The 19,952-nt window shown below is 41.3% G+C and overlaps 1 protein-coding gene across 1 annotated transcript in view; it reads right to left on the bottom strand.

The window, feature by feature from the left end:
- Window positions 1–19,952, bottom strand: part of dpy (fibrillin-like protein dumpy) — a 310,858-nt gene that overhangs the window by 28,057 nt on the left and 262,849 nt on the right. Inside the window, exons 37-53 of the mRNA XM_073969448.1 lie at window positions 16,720–19,920; window positions 7,786–8,112; window positions 7,402–7,719; window positions 6,985–7,329; window positions 6,622–6,918; window positions 6,247–6,555; window positions 5,539–6,186; window positions 5,147–5,467; window positions 4,739–5,074; window positions 4,360–4,668; window positions 3,329–4,285; window positions 2,603–3,262; window positions 2,233–2,538; window positions 1,216–2,169; window positions 837–1,148; window positions 414–761; window positions 36–338 (exon numbers count right to left, since the gene is read on the bottom strand). Coding sequence (XP_073825549.1) covers window positions 36–338; window positions 414–761; window positions 837–1,148; window positions 1,216–2,169; window positions 2,233–2,538; window positions 2,603–3,262; window positions 3,329–4,285; window positions 4,360–4,668; window positions 4,739–5,074; window positions 5,147–5,467; window positions 5,539–6,186; window positions 6,247–6,555; window positions 6,622–6,918; window positions 6,985–7,329; window positions 7,402–7,719; window positions 7,786–8,112; window positions 16,720–19,920 — 10,251 coding nt within the window. The remainder of the gene's footprint in view (window positions 1–35; window positions 339–413; window positions 762–836; window positions 1,149–1,215; window positions 2,170–2,232; window positions 2,539–2,602; window positions 3,263–3,328; window positions 4,286–4,359; window positions 4,669–4,738; window positions 5,075–5,146; window positions 5,468–5,538; window positions 6,187–6,246; window positions 6,556–6,621; window positions 6,919–6,984; window positions 7,330–7,401; window positions 7,720–7,785; window positions 8,113–16,719; window positions 19,921–19,952) is intronic.

Consider the following 19,952-nt stretch of genomic DNA (forward strand, 5'->3'; position numbering starts at 1 on the left):
CTCCAAATATTTCAAAAATCATAGAGGATATTTACTTGGCACCGGAGAACAGAGCACAAAGGCATTACCAGTCATGCCTTCGGGACATGAACACATTGGTATGTGATTTATAACCTGACAGAGGGCATTTGAGGCACATGTACCGGGGCATGGATCGCGACATTTATTTTGTATACAAGACAATTCACGCGAACAATCGGAATTCAAAACACACTCTGGGCGACAGCCGCTATAGGGATCTCCTTGATATTCAGGTAGGCAGGTACAGATGCCATCGCCATCGCAGCGGGCATTGGGACCACAGGGTGAGGGATTGCAAGGATCATCCTTAACTGTGGCTGTACAAAGAACCCCAAAAACACAGAAAACATTAATAATTAAACCCTAACCTATTCCAATTCTCCTTAGCTTACGTGTTGGCGGTGGTGGTGGTGCTGGGCTACACGCGGTAAATGGATCACCTGTATAACCCGCAGGACATCTACAATTGGGTGTGTGATTATTAACCTCACAGAGGGCACCTAGACCACAGGCTCCCACACAAGGGTTGCGACATTTCTCATTTATACAAGCCTCACTGCTGGGGCAATCTGAATTCACCACACACTCCGGTCTGCATTGTGGTGGTGCTCCAATATAGTTGGGTAGACAGGAACAGGCCGGAGAATCTCCCACATTTCTACACACTGAGTTGGGACCGCAGGGTGATGGTACACAAGGATCGGCTGGGGTCTTTTGCACTTCTTGACGTGGAGGTTCAGCTTTTTTGGTGGGATGAAGAAAACAAGAGGTCTCTTTTAATAACTAAACTAACATCATCCCCTATCTCAACTTACGAGGTATTGGTCGGCAAATGAAGAATGGATCTCCGGTAAAGCCAGCTCTACAAGAGCACAGAGGGCTGTGATTGTGGACCTTGCAAATGGCATTGGTGCCACAGGTTCCTGGGCAAGGATCAACACATTTTTGATTGACACAAGCCTTGTCGAAGGCACACTCCGAGGATATGGTACACTCTGGCCTACACAATGGTGGACTACCACTATATTCGGGCAAGCAAGAGCAAACAGGTTGTTCATTTATTTCCCTGCACTGGGAATTGGGACCACATGGAGAGGGTTGGCAAGGATTGACATATTCTTTGATTGCTATAAGCGAAGATAATAAAGAACGATAAAACGAATGGTCTTACAAAAAGTTCTCTGGCTAACTTACGTTGTTTCTCTGGCGAACACAAACGATATGGATCACCAGAATAACCTGATAGGCACACACAATTAGGCCTGTGATTCATTACATTACAGATGGCATTCTGACCACATGTACCAGGGCAGGGGTCACGACATTTCATGTTCTGGCAAGCCAAGTTGCTGGGGCAATCTGAATCCAAAACACATTCAGGGCGACAACCTTCATAGGGGTTACCAAAGTATTCGGGGAAACATTGACAAGAGCCGGCGCCATTACGTTGAGTACATCTTGCATTGGGCCCGCAAGGGCTTGGATTGCAAGGATCGGTTTGATCCAATTGTGGCACTGGCTGTTTCCTTAAACATTGGACAAATGGATCTCCCTCAAATTCGGCAGGGCAATAGCAACTGGGGGTATGTGACACCACTCTACATTCAGCACCGCTACCACACAGGCCCGGACAGGGATCTTTACATTTTTGATTTATGCAAGCCTGATGCGAAGGGCATTCAGAGCTTGTAACACACTCTGGTCGGCAATTGGGTGGGGCTCCCACAAATTCGGGTAGGCAGGTGCATGATGGTGTGTCACCAACTTCACGGCATTGAGAATAGGGGCCACACGGTGAAGGTTGGCAAGGTTGGGATGGTGGTGGTGAGGGTTGTTCCCGTATGGGTTGGCAACTCACAAATGGATTGCCTTCATATCTGTCGGGACATTTACAGTAGGGACTGTGATTGCTAACATGGCACATGGCATTGCGACCACATACCCCTGGACATGGATCAGAACATTTTTGATTAAGGCAAGCCAGATTTAGAGGACATTCTGAATTCGTGGTACATTCTGGTCTACACAATGGTGGACTGCCCATAAAACCTTCAATGCAAGAACATACAGCTTGGCCATTGATTTCGCGACACTGAGAATTGGGGCCACATGGTGAGGGTAGGCAGGGATTCGTGGGTACATCTTGTTCTAAAATACACGAAGCATTAAATCCAAATTCAGAGCAGAACTCCTTAAGTTTCCAAATCTTACTTGGTATGGGTGAACAGAAGGTAAATGCATTACCCTGCATACCTTCTGGACACCTGCAGTTGGGTATGTGATTAACAACCTCACATATGGCATTCGAGGCACAGGTGCCGGGACAAGGATCAACACATTTGTGGCGTACACAAGCCATATCACGAGCACAATCCGTGTGCAAAACACATTCTGGTCGGCAACCGCTGTAAGGGTCACCATGATATTCTGGAAGGCAGGAACATTGTCCATCTCGGCACTGGGCATTTGCCCCGCACGGAGAAGGATTGCAGGGATCATCAGCTGGTACAATTTCATCTAAAAGGGACGGATTTATGATTAAAATCACATAAACTCCAATGCGTACCTAAATGCAGCTTACTTTGTGTTGGTGTTGGTGGTATGGGGTTGCAGACGGTAAATGGATCACCGGTGTAACCTGGTTGACACGTACAAATCGGTGTGTGGCTACGTACAAAGCACACGGTATTACTGCCGCAAGAACCGGGGCAGGGATCTCTACACTTTTCATTGATACAAGCCTGGGCAGAACCACATTCCGAGTTGATGGTACATTCGGGACGACACTGGGGTGGTGAGCCCAAGAAATCGGGCAGGCATGAACAAGATGGTGTACCACGCACATTACGGCATTGCGAATTGGGACCACAAGGTGAGGGTACACAAGGATCCCTAGGAGGCTCTTGTACAACCGGTTCAGCTTGCCGCGGTGGTATGCGGAAGCAACGTAAGAAAGCATCGCCCGTAAAACCACTGTTACATGAGCAAATGGGGCTATGATTTCGTACATTGCACACAGCATTTTGACCACATACTCCGGGACAAGGATCGGCACATTTACGATTAATGCAAGCCTTGTCCGCAGGGCATTCTGAACTGGAAGTACACTCAGGCCTACAGGCTGGCGGTGAGCCCATGTAATCTGGTAAGCAAGAACAAACTGCTTGTTGATTAACTTCACGACATTGGGAATTTGGACCGCAGGGTGATGGTTGACATGGATTGACATATTCGTGTATGGCTAAAATCAAAGGACAACATTGCGGATCAAATATTCTCTCTGAGTTGCAGTTTGAGTTGCACTTACGTTCATCTTTTACTACAGAACACAAATTATACGGATCTCCGGTATAACCGGGGAAGCAATTACATGATGGCAAATGGTTTATAACTTGACATTCGGCATTCTGGCCACATGTTCCGGGGCAAGGATCAATGCATTTTTGATTACGGCAAGCCTTATTCGAGGGGCAATCAGAATTCAGGACACACTCGGGACGGCAACCTTCATAGGGATTACCAAAGTAGTCTGGTAGACATTGGCATGATCCGGCACCTCCACGTTCTTCACATTTGGCATTAGCACCACAAGGACTTGGATCACAGGGTCTCAACACCTCTGGTGGAGCCTGCTGTACAGGACTGCACACAGAGAATGGATCCCCGGTAAAACCGTCTTGGCACAAACACATTGGTGTATGCGAAAATACCCTACATAGGGAATTTTGACCACACAAGCCAGGGCAGGGATCACGGCATTTTTGATTAATACAGGCCATGTTGGAAGAACATTCCGAATTAGAAACACATTCGGGACGACACTGGGGTGGAGCTCCAATGAAATCTGGTAGGCAGGAACATGATGGTGAATCTCCATTAACACGACATTCCGAATTGGGACCGCATGGCGAGGGTACACATGGATTAACTGGTGTCTTAACATCCCGTATAGGTTCCAAAACTGGTTCACATCTTACAAACGGATCGCCGGTCATACCCTGGCGACAGGTACAGTATGGTGAGTGATTTACAACATTGCACAGGGCATTGAAGCCACAGGTGCCAGGACAAGGATCACGGCATTTCAAATTCTGGCAAGCTTGATCTGGAGGACAATCCGAATTGGTGGTACATTCTGGTCTACATTGTGGAGGACTGCCAATGAAATTGGGTAGACATGAGCACACCGCTGTATCTTGGACCACACGACATTGGCTATTGGGGCCACATGGCGAGGGTTGGCAAGGATTTGTTGGCACGGGAGCTACAAATGAGTGGAAAAAATATTCTAAAATCAGAGAAGGTTCGGCAGGTAATTGCAATGTTTTTTGTCATTACTTGGTATGGCACGACATTCGAAGAAAGCATTTCCCGTCATTCCTTCGGGACAATGGCACATTGGTACATGGTTGTGGACCTCACATATGGCCGAATCAGCACATGTGCCAGGACATGGATCCAGACATTTGTTTTGTATACAAGCCCTATCGCGGGGACAATCAGTATTTAAAACACATTCTGGTCGGCAGGCAATATAGGGATCTCCCTGATATTCCGCAATACAAGAACACTGGCCATTGTTGCAAATGGCATTGGAACCGCATGGTGAAGGGTTGCAAGGATCATCCAAGGGTGGTGGAGATGTGGCTGTGATATAAAGTTTACGTTGAGGATAAAAAAGACAACTAAACGAGGGATCGTTGAATTGATTTCTTACGTTCTGGTGGTTTAGGAGAACAACTGGTAAACGGATTACCCACATAACCCTCCTGGCAGGCACACGACGGTGTGTGATTTATGACACGACAAATTGCATTAAAGCCGCAAGCTCCAGGACAAGGATCTCTGCATTTCTGATTGATACAGGCCTGTTGCGAGGGACATTCCGAATTAATGGTACACTCAGGCCTACAGTTTGGTGGCTGACCAATAAATGTGGCGAGGCAAGAGCAGGAGGGTACACCATTGCTGTTGCGACACTCCGAATTGGGGCCACATGGCGAAGGCACACATGGATCGCGAATTTCTTCACGTTCCACTTCAGGTGGTGGAGCTATATACGAAGCAAAAAGGTAAGTTTTAGCATAATCTACATCCTGAGTAAACAAACTACAATCTAGCTTACGTGGTGGTATGGGATAACACCTGGTGAAAGCATCACCGGTATAACCGCGATTACAAGAACACAAAGGACTATGATTTCGAACCCTACACTCGGCATTCTGGCCACACGGCGAATTAGCACAGGCATTAACACATTTCTGGTTAACACAGGCCTTGTCTGCCGAACATTCCGAAGAAATGGTACATTCTGGTCTGCAGGCAGGTGGTTGACCCATAAATTCAGGCAGGCAGGAACACACCGCTTGAGTATTAACCTCGCGACATTGTGAATTGGGACCACATGGTGAGGGTTGGCATGGATTGACATATTCATTGCGGATTGCTTTAGAGGAAAAAGAGGTAGTATAGATAAATATCCGAATAGGCGGGGTAGGACAAATTTTGAAGTCTTACGTTCTGCTGGTCTCTGGCAAATGCGATAAGGATCGCCCACATAACCCGTGAGGCAATTGCATGTTGGCAAGTGATTTACCACTTGACATTCGGCATTTTGTCCACAAGTACCGGGGCAGGGATCCTGACATTTTTGCTGCAAACAAGCCCTGTTCGAGGGACAATCGGAGTTCAGCAGACACTCGGGACGACAACCTTCATAGGGATTTCCAAAATATTCCGGCAGGCAGGTACACGAACCCACTCCATTACGTTCACGGCAGACAGCATTTGGTCCACACGGCGACGGCGTACAAGGGGTGAGAACTTCAACGACATCTATTTCCACAGCTGGTGAACACTGGACAAATGGATCTCCAGTATAACCTTCCGAACATACACACTGCACAGCATGACTAACAACTCTGCACTCGGCATTAAGGCCACAACGTCCAGGACAGGGATCCGTACATTTTTGATTAATACAGGCCAAATTGCTGGCACAGTCGGAACTGGTTACACATTCGGGTCGGCAATTTGGTGGTACACCAATGTAAGATTGTAGGCAGGAGCAGGATGGTGCTTCACCACGTGGCTTACACTGTGAATAGGGACCACATGGTGAAGGGTTGCAGGGATCTTGGGGTACAACATCGCGTACCGGTTCAACTAGGGTGGAAATTAAGGAGTTCATCAATTGTTCTCTCTTCCTATGATCTTCAAACTTACTTATGCGCTGACAACTGACAAATGGATTTCCTGTAAAACCATTGGGACATGTACAGAATGGCCTATGATCGATAACCGAACATTGGGCCCGCACACCACAGGTACCTGGGCACGGATCGCCACATTTTTGATTCAAGCAAGCCTGGGTTGGTGGACATTCCGAGTTCGAGGTACATTCTGGACGGCACAGTGGTGGAGCTCCTATAAAACCTTGTAGACAAGAGCACACCGGTTGTTGATTTATGGCGCGACATTGTGAATTAGGACCACATGGTGAGGGTTGGCAGGGGTTTGTGGGTGTCATTAATTCTAAATAGACAAGGCAGTTAATATTTAAATCTTTGAGTGGGAAATATTCTTCTTTATTGTTCATACTTTGCTGAGGAGAACATCTAATAAAGGCACTTCCAGCAGTACCCTCCGGGCAACGGCACATGGGTATGTGATTGATAACCTCACAAATGGCATTGTCACCACAAGTACCCGGACAAGGATCCACACATTTGCTGCGTGAACAGGCCTTGTCACGGCTACAGTCGGCATTCAAAACGCATTCGGGACGACAACCACTGTAAGGGTCTCCCTGGTATTCTGGCAAGCAAGAGCACACGCCATTACGGCACTGGGCATTTGGTCCACACGGTGAGGGACGGCAGGGATCAGATGGTTCATCTGGAAAACAAATTTCGGAATTTGTAACTTCTCCCAAGGGGCAAAAAAAAATCTGGGAAAACTTACTATAAACCTCCTCGGGTGGAGCAGGACTACATGAACTAAATGGATCGCCGGTGTAACCCTGGGGACATGTACAAACTGGCATGTGATTTACAACATTACAAACAGCTGAAAAACCACATGAACCTGGACAAGGATCAATGCAACGTTCCCGTATGCAGGCCTTATCCGAGGCACACTCGGCACTTATTCTACATTCTGGTCTACAATTTGGTGGCGAACCCATATAATTAGCTAAGCATGTACAAGCGGGTACGCCTTGATTATTGCGACATTGGGAGTTGGGTCCACAGGGCGAGGGGACACAAGGATCACGTTGTACAACTTCCTTAAGAATGGGTTGAGGAGCTAAATAATAAAGCAAAGAACATTTTTTGTACTTCGTCTCTCCGTAGTTACATTGCAATGTTAGATATTTACGTGGTATGGGGAAACATCTGGTAAAGGCATCACCAGTAAAACCTGGCCTACATTGACACAATGGACTATGATTGCGTACACGACATTCGGTATTGAGGCCACACGTGCCCACACAAGGATCCTGGCAACGTTGATTTATGCAGGCCCTATCACTGGGACATTCCGAACTTAGAACACATTCTGGCCTACACGAAGGCGGCATACCAATAAAGTTTTCCAGGCAAGAACATACGGCTTGGCCATTCAATTCCCTACACTGCGAATTGGGACCACAGGGTGATGGTGAGCAAGGATTTGAGGGTTCTTGTTGACGTATAGCTAAACAATAAATCGAATAAATTTTTTAAAATGTCCTTCTAGCGGATATGAAAAAAATACTCTTACGTATCTCAGGTGCCTTATGGCAAAAACTATATGGCGAACCAGTATAACCTGGTAGGCAGGAACATGTTGGTATGTGATTTGTTACCGAGCATATGGCATTCGAACCACAGGTGCCCGGACAGGGATCGGTACACTTATTTTGGGTACAGGCGCGAGTTGTGGGACAATCCGAGTTCCTCACACATTCTGGGCGACATGATTGATATGGATCACCGAAATATTCGGGTAGACATTGACAGGAACCAATACCGTTTTGTTCACGGCAAACAGCATTCGAACCACATGGATTGGGTTCACACGGTGTAATTTGTTCGTTGATAACTCGTTCTAAAGATGCGATTGGTGTAATGGTGCGCAGACGAAGACGACGACGATAGTGGTCGTGGATGGGGAGGGAAAGAGAATGGAGAGAAAAAACGGAGTTTAATAAACAAAATTCCATAAACTTTTCCCCAACTACACACCAATTAAGTGGCGTGTGCATAGTTGGGTTGTTATTAGTATTACATACTCTGGTGAGTTCAATTTGAGTGGTGAGATTTTTGGTGAGTACGGTTGTTTTTTATTGCACGCAAAAAGCTATTAATTGCACTTATTTGTGATTATTGGCGGTTATTTCACTACTTTAGTTCATATTAATGTTGTTCTTGTTGTTGTTTGTTTTGCACTACATTTCGCATGAAACTAAATATCGTTATGGGTTTTAATACGAAAAATGACCACAAGGTGTCACTAATTGTAATAATAATGGTGCACACTAAAGTATTATTTGAGAGAGTGGTCTCTCTTTGAGCATTGAATTTGGTGTGTGTCTTGGGTGGATGTGAGAGAGTGGTTGGTATTGTGGGTAATAGTGTAACGGTTGTGGGGTATGTTTAGTGTTTGATTAGGCTTGTGTCATGTGTTCAGTGTTTATACTACACTGAGGTGTGTTTAGCATTAATTATGATAACATTACGGGCTGTGTTCAGTAAGTACGAAATAAAACGCATGAATTATTTTCGAATATTATATCATTATTTTTTTGATTTATTGTTATTTTTTAATTTCAGGTTTTAGCTTAATTTATGAGGTTACAATTGTTGTTGTAGTATTAAGGCTAAATATTAAACTAAAAAATGATTAACGAATTAATAAGCAGAATTTTCCAAAAAAAAAAATACCAAAAATGACGAACCAACGATGTGTATTTGTTGTTTAGAGAAGCAGAAAAAATTTTCCAAAAATTACAAATTTTTGGCTACAATTTCAATCAAGGGTTCCAAACGAAATTTCAACGGCAGCAAAGGGTTAAGGGGTTAGGCGCAAAAATTCAAATTTCAAAATAAACTTAACGCAGAGGTTAACCATAATGGGGTCAGGTTTGTTTTAATAGGGTGTTGGGGCAGACGATTTTGTTTAAATTCCAAAAAAATAAAACCAAAGCATTTCTTTCAAAACCAAATGTTAATGGCATAATGGTGCCAAAGGTTACTAAATTTTCAAATAATTGCAGAGTTGTTTTTTTCTTGTATGTATGATAAGTGGTGGGTCCAAACAAACTCAACAAACTACTATGTGTTCTTTGTATATAATTCATTTTTTTGGGTTGTGGAGTGGAATATTATTTTCGTCGTAACAAAAAGCAGCAATATGTTCGTTATTTTACCAAAATTAATTAAGGCGTTTTTGTTTTGTTTTATAGATATTAGGGCAAAGGCAGTAAAAAAAGTTGGCAGGGCAGTTTTGCGTTATATAAATATGTTTGGTTTATTAAAAGTAAATATATGTATGTAATATAGGTAATATATCTAACTAAAATACCATTTTACAAAATACCAATTTATAATATGTATATCTATATAAAAATTTTGACTTTATCCAGCTAATTAATTCAATTAGCTAATTATTTCTCTTTTTTATAAGACTACCAAAGAAATAATAACCAACAAACAACTTCCAATAGACTTTGAAATTCAGACAACTCGTACAGAATTAAAGTCATTATTGAAATCTGCATTTTGCGCGTAAAACGATGTAGGTGTTTTTCATTTTCTATACAATAATATATAAATAATTGATTCGATGCAATTCTTTTATACTCAATTTAATTCATTTGACAGATATAGCAAAATAATTGTCAAGAGAAATATTTCAAATACATGGACAAAGGTGAAGTTTCTCTTTTTAAAATCGTTTCTTTTGTTAAATTTGAGATTTTTTCCTGAGCAAATTCAATTAAAGTAAATTCAATTAAATAAAACAAATTTACTTTTATTTAATCAGATAAAACACAAACCTAAAGGCATTTTTATTGGAGCCCAATCTCTAAGTTGATACAGGAAGACCAGCTTCCTGCAACACAGATTTCCTTCAAGCTATTAAATTAAAGACATTTTTACTGACGATCAATTCGGAGGGTTGCACAGAAAGGCCAGTTTCAGATAAACCACTAAACTAAAGGCATTTTTATTTGTGCCCAACTTATAAGGTAAAGTATAAGACCAGCTACACCCGAGTCAGCTTTCCTTTAAGCTTTTGTTTTTTTTTTCATTTTCATTGGGGCCGAATTTCTCTTGTTGCACAGAAAGACCAGCCTACTCCAGGCTATTAAATTCACGGTAATTTGTGAATTGATCATATGAAAATGTAAACAAAAATTGTAACATCACTATAGTCATTCGGGCATTACTTGACCTTATAAACAGCCCTTGACTAAAGTCTTCTTTAATTGTTTCTCATTGACGTTTAACTATGTTGATTTTTATAAATGATTTAATTTCACTATTTTTCAAGTCGCATCTAGCCGATCAGGATAAATGGTTATAACTTGGCTTCCAATAAATAGTTTTTATGCTCTAATAATTATTTTCAATCAAGTCAGAAAGGGATAAGTGGAGCTTTTTAATTTCAAATTACAACATGTCATTTTTCTGTCATATGCCAACCGCACTATTAAAAGCCTTTCTATAGCGTTTGTTTCTAAGATAAAACAAATTTGGCGCCCAACGTATATCTTTTCAAGCCTTCTATTTCTTGGTCAGGCTTTGTGTTAGCTATTGTAAGATTTTCCAAGATTTTAATGCGGTGGCGGCTTAAGGTCACTATCTTACTCCAAAGTTGCCAAGGATCTGTACTCCGTACATAGTGATCCGTTTTCCGTTTTCCCATACAGAATAATTGCTGATGATAATGGCTACGAATTTGGCGCCCAACGTATAGCTTTTCAAACTTCCAAGTTGAAGGCCTATATTGGACTTTGGTTTTGCTATTGTTTAGTTGAAATTTGATGTTGTTCAAAAATCCACAATCTACTCTTTTTTTGGTGTGTCCGTTTACATAGTAGATTCTCGGTTTTCCAGACAGAAAAATTGCTGATGAGAATCTAGCCAATCAGGATAAATGCTTATAACTTGGCTTCCAATAAATAGTTTTTATGCTCTAATAATTATTTTCAATCAAGTCAGAAAAGGATTAGTGGAGCTTTATAATTTCAAATTACAACATGTCATTTTCTGTCATATGCCAACCGCATTATTAAAATCCTTTCTATAGCGTTTGTTTCTCAGATAAAACAAATTTGGCGCCCAACGTATAGCCTTTCAAGCCTTCTTTTTCTTGGTCAGGCTTTGGGTTAGCTATTGTCTGACTTTGTAAGATTTTACTGCGGTGGCTGCTTAAGGTAACTATCTTACTCCAAAGCTGCCAAGGATCTGTACTCCGTACATAGTGATCCTTTTTCCGTTTTCCCACACAGAATAATTGCTGATGATAATGGCAACGAATTTGGCGCCCAACGTATAGCTTTTCAACCTTTCAAGTTGAAGGTCTATATTGGACTTTGGTTTAGCTATTGTTTAGTTGAAATTTTATGTTGTTCAAAAATCCATTTCTACTCTTTTTTGGGTGTGTCCGTTTACGTAGTAGATTCTCGGTTTTCCAGACAAAAAAATTGCTGATGAGAATGGATACGAATTTGGCGCCCAACGTATAGCTTTTCAACCCATCTATTTGAAGGTCTATATTGGGCATTGGTTTAGCTCTAAAATTTTATGTTGCTCAAAAATCCATTTCTATTCTTTTTTCCTTTTTTGGTGTGTCCGATTACGTAGTGGATTTTAGGTATAATTTGGGGTTGTGCCGGTTTTAAGAAAAATACCAAGCATTACCATTATAAGACGATTTTCATAAAGAAAAATACCTGCGGAACTGCACAAGTTTCCAAGTAACGCTGAACTTTGTAATCTATTGAGGTTCCAGCAAGTGAAATGGTATCAAGCTGACGTTCAGTTTGGCTCTCAGACAGACAGATGTTTAGATGTTTGATTACCTGAGATACTTTTACATGACATAGACACTGGTGCCCCATTTAGGATGAAACAAGAGAACTGAAGTGAGAATCAGGGACTAACACGAAGTGGATCAATTATCCTAATTATAGATTAAGACCTCCATCTTCATGCAAATTATTATGCAGTTTTTGTTTCATGATCATTGGAAACTGCTAGCATCACCGCTTCAGTGAGTTTCTGAATCGTTCAGCCTTATTGATTAGCTGGTATATTTTTACAGGACATTGTCACTGCTGCCCGATGGGAAACACAATTTCTCCCGAGATCAATCAGAGACTGCATTGATGGAAATTGTGATCGAGAGCATTATACAAGTTATTTAATCCGGGCATATATGCAGCACCCATAGAGTGGCGTAGCGAAAGGGAAAATTGAAGGTCTAATCTGTAATGAGACGGAACTATACGTCATCTTAGCAAACATAAAATAGCTTAGAAAGTCTTTCGATGCCGTCAAAGATGTCAAACAATTAGAAAATGTTGAAAAAGAAACTTCTGCCTTTTTCAAGTATTGATTAGTTGGCGCCCAATGTGGGTTCAAAGCTTGTAATTGGAAAATATAGAAGCAACATGCGGGTAGTGTGTATTTTGTAAAACGATCAATATAACAGTGGGACTCTACGTCATCTTCACTATATTTTACTAAATATTACCCCCAGAATTTAGTCTGGGTAAACCTCTCGTTACCTCCAGTCACACTTGAAAGTGTCTCAAAAATTTCAAATATTGGTTTATTTGGAGTAAAAAAGGAACATGATGATTAAGGGACAATCCTACAATGCAGGAAACCTAAACGATTTAGGGGGTTTTTCGATAAGACATGCTCTTAATTTTATTGAAAAATGCCGAGATGGATTCTCGGGCTTTTTCAGCGTCGAAGAACAAAGCGTCGTTGAGACTGTGCAATCTATGTCAAAACACTTGACAATGTTGCACAAAAATGCACTTCAAAATATTGAATAATGTGGTGTGGAAATAATTGTTGGCGCCCAATATGGGCCTGAGGCTAATAATTTGTAACAAATGAATCTCCACAATGAGGACAACTACGATCGATTTGACGTTATTATGATGAAATATCACCAAATTCCGTCTATGGCAATGTGGAAAACTTCCTCAGTGGATATGTCATTGTTAATACTGTGTTATGAGCATATTTGTGGAAAAAGCTGGAAAACATTACAGGAAACACACTACGACTGTATTTCTAATAAAGAATTGTTTTCTGTGTGTACATATACATACATACATACATATAGTTGGCGCCCAAAGTGGATTAGAATTAAGTGAAACTTTAAGCAAAATTCGAACGAATTGACTTATTTGTGATGACATATGACCAAGTTATTGTATACGTCAATTTGGAAAACTTTCTCGGTGGAGCAAAATGTCTCAATGAACTCTCGGACCTCCTCAGCAGCGGACTTTTGTCCTTTAAATGACTGTGCTATGACAATTAGTGTCGAATCATTTGACAATTTTACAAAAAAATCACTTTCAAATATTGAATTATGTTGTGTGGAAAAATATTAGTTGGCGCCCATTGTGGGTCTGACACGAATGTCTAAAATGGGATAAATATGCCCGAACTAACGTGTTTGTGATAACATAGAATCAATTAATTGCTTTCTACGGATTCTTTTCGATGTAATCTTAGCCGCAGACACTTGTTCTTTATGGTGTTATTAAGTTTATTAGACCTTAAACTTGTTTGATTTGGGTTTGTTCCAGTACCCAGCAAAATTTGAAGGAAGGGGTTCCATACGATGATGTAATTTCATGGCATCTTTTGCATTGGTTCAAACGAAGTCGTGAAAGACCCGATCTTTTCATTAGCATTTGAACCAATGCAAAGGAACTCGTGAAAGATCCAATCTTTTCATCAGCATTTGAACCCATGAAAAGGAAGTAGTGAAAAATCCGATATATTCATCAGCATTTCAACCCAATAGAGATGAATTTTGTGTTTTTATTTATACACATTTTTCTAAATATATAAGATTAATTATTTACAATAGGCTTGATTTAGTCGGAGACTCGAAATCACAGCCAACGTTGTTAAAACTCTCGTCGTAATGATAATGTCATTGCAAAGGGCTGGTGAAAATGACATGCCGAAGTATTGGTGGAAATCTCACGCCAAAGCGTTGGTGAAAATGACATGCATTGGTGTAAATGTCAATCTTTGGATCCAAAAATGAATAGCATCTTTTGGTGACCACGCTCATATAAAATTCAGCAATGAAGATGCTAAAAAGATGACATGCCAGATCACTTGCACCCATGATTGAATGGCATCTTTGGCATCGAACATTTTTCTGGGTATTTATTGGTAAATTTCATATTTCAAGTTGTCGCATGAATCTTTTTTGAATTGAGAGTATATTTTAGGTTGCCGTATGTAGTTTGTTTTTCAATTGAGAGTATAAAGTATTGCATTTTGAAATGTTTGTATATTTTTAAATAATTTTTATAATGGTTAAATAAATTGTTAATAAATTATCGTTTTGTTTTTGCAATGCTGTTGTGTTTGTCGGGAATAAAGCCACAATTTTTATTCAAATACATGGGGGTCAACTAACAACACTTTGACAAATTAGAACTATTAAAACAAAAATAAAATAATTTTGAAAAAACGCGCTTGGTAATTAAATAATTTATGTTTTTATTTTAAAGACCGGAAAGTGAACATGAAGTGAACACATATGAAATTTTGCGTGTGTGTACTTGTGCATATTTGCAACAGTGACAACACATAAAGAAACAAACATTTATAGTGTAATAAAATAATGTGAAATGAAATCGTTTTTTTTTGTGAATTTGCAAAACATTTAAAACAATTTGCTTCGATCGGGTAGATCGATTTATATTTTTTATTTAAATGAAATTGTTTATGTGAATTTGCAAAACATTTAAGAAAAATTGCTTCGATCGGGAAGATCGATTTATAATTTAAAAAATTGTGAAAAAAACAATCTTAGTTCTAATTTGTGCGCTGTGTTTTTGAGGGGTGGTGACAAAGAATAAAACTGATAACGAAATATGTTGAAAGTGTGTAAACAAAGGAAGTATAGATTTTTATAAAAAGTGTGGTGAGAAATGTAAGCAAACTATGGATCTTTTATAATATTGAGGATTGATTCTAAACAAAAATGACGCCTAGTGAATAATTCCTACCAGGTGTTTCATGCTTTATATGAATCCTAAGCATTTGGCCCAGTTTTTTAATACTACTTGACCAAATTAACGATTATTTTGTGAACACTCAAATATTTAACCTTCTCTTGAATAAGGTCAAAATTTAAATACTACTAAAACAATTGTTAAGTGTGATACAAATTGGAGACCAAAATAGCTCCCAACGAAACTTTATCTAAACCCAGAAACGCTAATTATAAATACCTTAACTCTCTCTACAATCTAAATGGCGCCCAACGAATCATTAAAGAGATTTTTATGAACACTCAAATAATGATTTTCTCTTGTATAAGCTCTAAAATTAAATGCTCCTAAAGCAATTTTTAAGTGCGATACAAAATGGAAACCAGAATGGCGCCCAACGTTACAATACCTAACGCTTAAATGACTATTTCTACTTTGCTGATAAACTTTCTATAAGATTTATCGGTTTAACATTTATCGATTTATTTAAAATTAAAACATTTATTGATTAAAGAATTCAGCTGTGGCTTATTTCGAATGACGTCTGAATGACGTTCCCTAGTACATGAGAGAATGTTTCCAGCAGGTTGCCTTGATAAAATTATAGACAAAATGCTGAAATAACATCTATAATGGCTATAAAATGACGGAGAAACTGAGAAGAAGAATCAATATTTATTCTAAGCAGAAAATGGCGCCCAACGAGGCATACTATGGAATAAAATATCTTGCGGCCAGGCATTCTCTAGATTCACGTTTGTATATTGTTTTGAAACTAACAAATTCAATTAATTAGTTATTTTATGGTATTCTAATAACTCCATGAAAGTGGCGACCAACGAGGCATACTGTGGAATGAAATTACCTTAGCGACAATTTGCCTGTTCTCTAGATTTTCTTTTGTAAATTTTTTTAAATCTTCAGTTAATTAGTTCTTTTACAGAATTTTAAAGTGGCGCCCAACGAGGGACACACTAAATAACTCGCCTCTCAAGATCCATAATTGTTACCTTCTCTTTTTATATATTCTTTAAAACCTTCTACAAAAACAGTTTTATTCTTTGTTTAAGGCATAACCAATTTAAATATATTTTCCCAATACATATGTATGTATGTAAATATATAGGAATATATGTATGTGTTCCATTAAAGCTGCTACTAAATCCATATTTATGTTTAATAAAGCTCCATTGTATATGGGTTTTAGTTAAGGCATCTTGATTAATTTTGCTCCCAGCAATATTTTGTTTGCTTTTTGTGTCAGCTTGCTTAGCTGTTCATTACTTATTTTTTTCAAACTATTATTATTATTAATTTTGTTGTTGTTTTTAATCTCGTTCACTTGATTATATCTACCAACACCATTAAATTCAAAATAACATCCCCTTGGTTATGCCTTAGAAACTCTAACATGTGGGACAAAAATCGTAACAAATTCCTACCTGGTATTGGTTGACAGCTTGAGAATGGATCTCCAGTAAAACCAGCTTCACAGCTACAGATCGGCATATGATTGGCCACGGTACAGCGTGCATTAAAACCGCACGAACCCACACAAGGATCTTCACATTTTTGGCGTATACATGCCTTGGTGGAGGGGCATTCAGGATTGATGGTACATTCGGGACGACAGTTGGGTGGTGTACCCAAGAAAGTGGCAGCACATGAGCAGGCTGGACTATCGCCGACCACCTTACACTCTGAGTTGGGACCACATGGTGATGGTATACATGGATTTGTGGGTTGATATGGTATTACTGCCTTGGGTTCTTCATAGCAACGTGTGAACGGATCGCCAGTGTAGCCGTTGTTGCAAGTACAAATTGGATTGTGATTGATAACTTGACATTTGGCAAATTGTCCACATGCTCCGGGGCAAGGGTCAACGCATTTGCGATTGATACAAGCGGTTTGCAGAGAACACTCAGAGCTGACAATACATTCTGGCTTACAGCCTGGCGGTGAACCCAACATACCCATTTGACAGGCACATTTAGGTCCTTGCGGCGACACCTGGCAAACACTATTGGGTCCACATGGATTGGGACGGCAGAAATCTACGGGCTCCTCATGTCTTACCACTTGACGGCAATTAATGAATGGATCTCCAGTAAAACCTTTAGGACAAGAGCACACCGGTATGTGATTATTGACATCACATTGGGCATTTTGTCCACATGTTCCAGGGCAGGGATCAACACACTTCTTGTTCAAGCAAGCCTTGTTAGGTGAGCAATCTGTGCTCAAGGTACACTCAGGACGGCAACCAACATAGGGATCACCTTGATAGTCTCTCAAGCAAACACAAACTCCTCCAGGACGGCACTCAGCATTGGCTCCACACGGTTGCAAGGAACATGGATCACTTTCTACCGGTGGTTGGGTCTTTTCTTCAATAATTTCCACACATTGTGAGAATGGATCTCCGGTGAAACCATTACGGCAGGTACATATGGCTAAGTGATTTTGTATGCGACACTCGGAATTGATGCCACAGGTGCCATCACATGGATTACGGCACTTCTCTGCAATACAAGCCAAATCCGAGGGGCAATCGGTGTTGACCACACATTCTGGACGACAATTGGGTGGTGCTCCAATGTAATTAGGCAGACAAGAGCAGGATGGCTGATCACCGCTAACACGACATTCGGAATAAAGACCACATGGTGATGGTATGCATGGATTCTTGTTGGGTTTCACTTGGACATCCTTGGGTTGTTCCGGCGCCGGGTAACATCTGGTAAATGGATCACCAGTCATATCCAAGGTGCAACTGCATATTGGGTTATGGTTAATGACTTCACATTTGGCATCAATGCCACAAGTGCCAGCACAAGGATTGGCACACTTGAATTTGTGGCAAGCCTTATTCTGGGGACATTCTGCGTTGACAGTACACTCGGGTTTGCAGTTTGGTGGTGCTCCCACAAAATTGTCGAGGCAGGAACATACAGGTACTCCATTGGATACACGGCACTTGCTGTTGGGTCCACAAGGCGAAGGTTGGCAGGGATTGTCTTGGACTGTTGGTGGCGGTTGCTTAGGTTCTGGTCGGCAATTTGAGAATGGATCTCCAGTATAGCCTTCATTGCAAACACAATTGGGTACATGATTAACGGCATAACACTGGGCATTGGAACCGCATATACCAGGGCAAGGATCTTTGCATTTGTTGCGTATGCAAGCCATGTCGGTGGGACAATCTGAGCTGAGCACACATTCGGGTCTGCAACCTTCATAGGGATTACCTTGATAGTCATCCACACACTTGCATGAGGCGGCTCCGTTTCGTTCAATACATTCGGCATTTGGACCACATGGTGAAGGTTCGCAAGGTCTAATGGGCTCTTCACGTTGTTGTATACATTGGACAAAAGCATTTCCAGCAAAGCCGGGAGGACATGAGCAGGATACGCTGTGGCTAATGACACGACAGTCTGCATTGGTGCCACAAGAACCAGGGCATGGATCGCGACATTTGTTGTTGATACAAGCCTGGGTCGAGGGACAGTCGGGATTGATAATACACTCTGGACGGCAGTTGGGTGGTGAGCCAAAGAAATCTGGCAGACATTGGCATGAAGGACCGTTGGGTCCAGATTTGCACACTGAGTTGGGTCCGCAAGGTGAAGGATCGCAGGGATCTCTTTCGGCCACAGGATCTTTGGGCGCAGGTGGTGGTGGTGGAATATCCAAACATCTCTTAAATGGATCTCCTGTTTTGCCCGGAGGACAACCACAAATTGGACTGTGGTTGATAACCTCACAACGGGCATCGATGCCACAAGCTCCGGCACATGGATCAACGCATTTCTTGTTGACACAAGCCTGCAGGGCAGAACATTCACTGGATACCACACATTCTGGACGACATTGTGGTGGAGCGCCAATAAAACCATCCATACATGAGCACACGGCGTGATCGTTGATATTGCGGCACTGGCTGTTAGGACCACAAGGTGAGGGCGAGCAAGGTTCAGCTGGTCTTTCGGGTTCTTCCTGTTTCAGGCGGCAGTTAGTGAATGGATCACCCTCATAACCCCGTTGACATGAACATACAGGGATGTGATTAAGGACTTCGCACAAGGCATTAATGCCACACGTTCCTGGGCATGGATCCACACACTTGTTGCGCATACAAGCCTTGTCACGAGGACAATCAGCCGACAGAGTACATTCTGGACGACAGCCATCATAGGGGTTGCCTTGGTAGTTATCTTGGCAACGGCATTCACCGTTAAAGCAATCAGCATTGGGGCCACATGGATTGGGATCACATGGATCATTTGGTGTCTTGGGAGCTTCTGTGACCGGTTCAGGGCTGCAACGTACAAATGGATCTCCAGTATAGCCATCCAAGCAATTGCAGATGGGTACATGGTTGAGGACATGACACTTGGCTTCAAAACCGCACGAGCCTGGACAAGGATCACGGCATTTTTGATTGATGCAAGCCTCGCTGGGTCCACATTCGGAGTTGAGAACACACTCTGGACGGCAATTTGGTGGGGCGCCAGTAAAGTCTGGCAAGCAAGAGCAGGCTGGGCTGCCACCAATAATTTGACATTTCGAGTTGGGTCCACAAGGTGAGGGTACACAGGATGGTGGTTTTTCGGTTTGTTGGTCTTCAATGACAATTGCTAGAGGGGGAGAGGCGAAAAAAACAAGTGAG

This window comes from Musca autumnalis, unplaced genomic scaffold, assembly GCF_047663935.1.
Source record: "Musca autumnalis isolate F117 unplaced genomic scaffold, ASM4766393v1 scaffold_2, whole genome shotgun sequence".
NCBI classification, from domain to species: Eukaryota; Metazoa; Arthropoda; class Insecta; order Diptera; family Muscidae; genus Musca; species Musca autumnalis.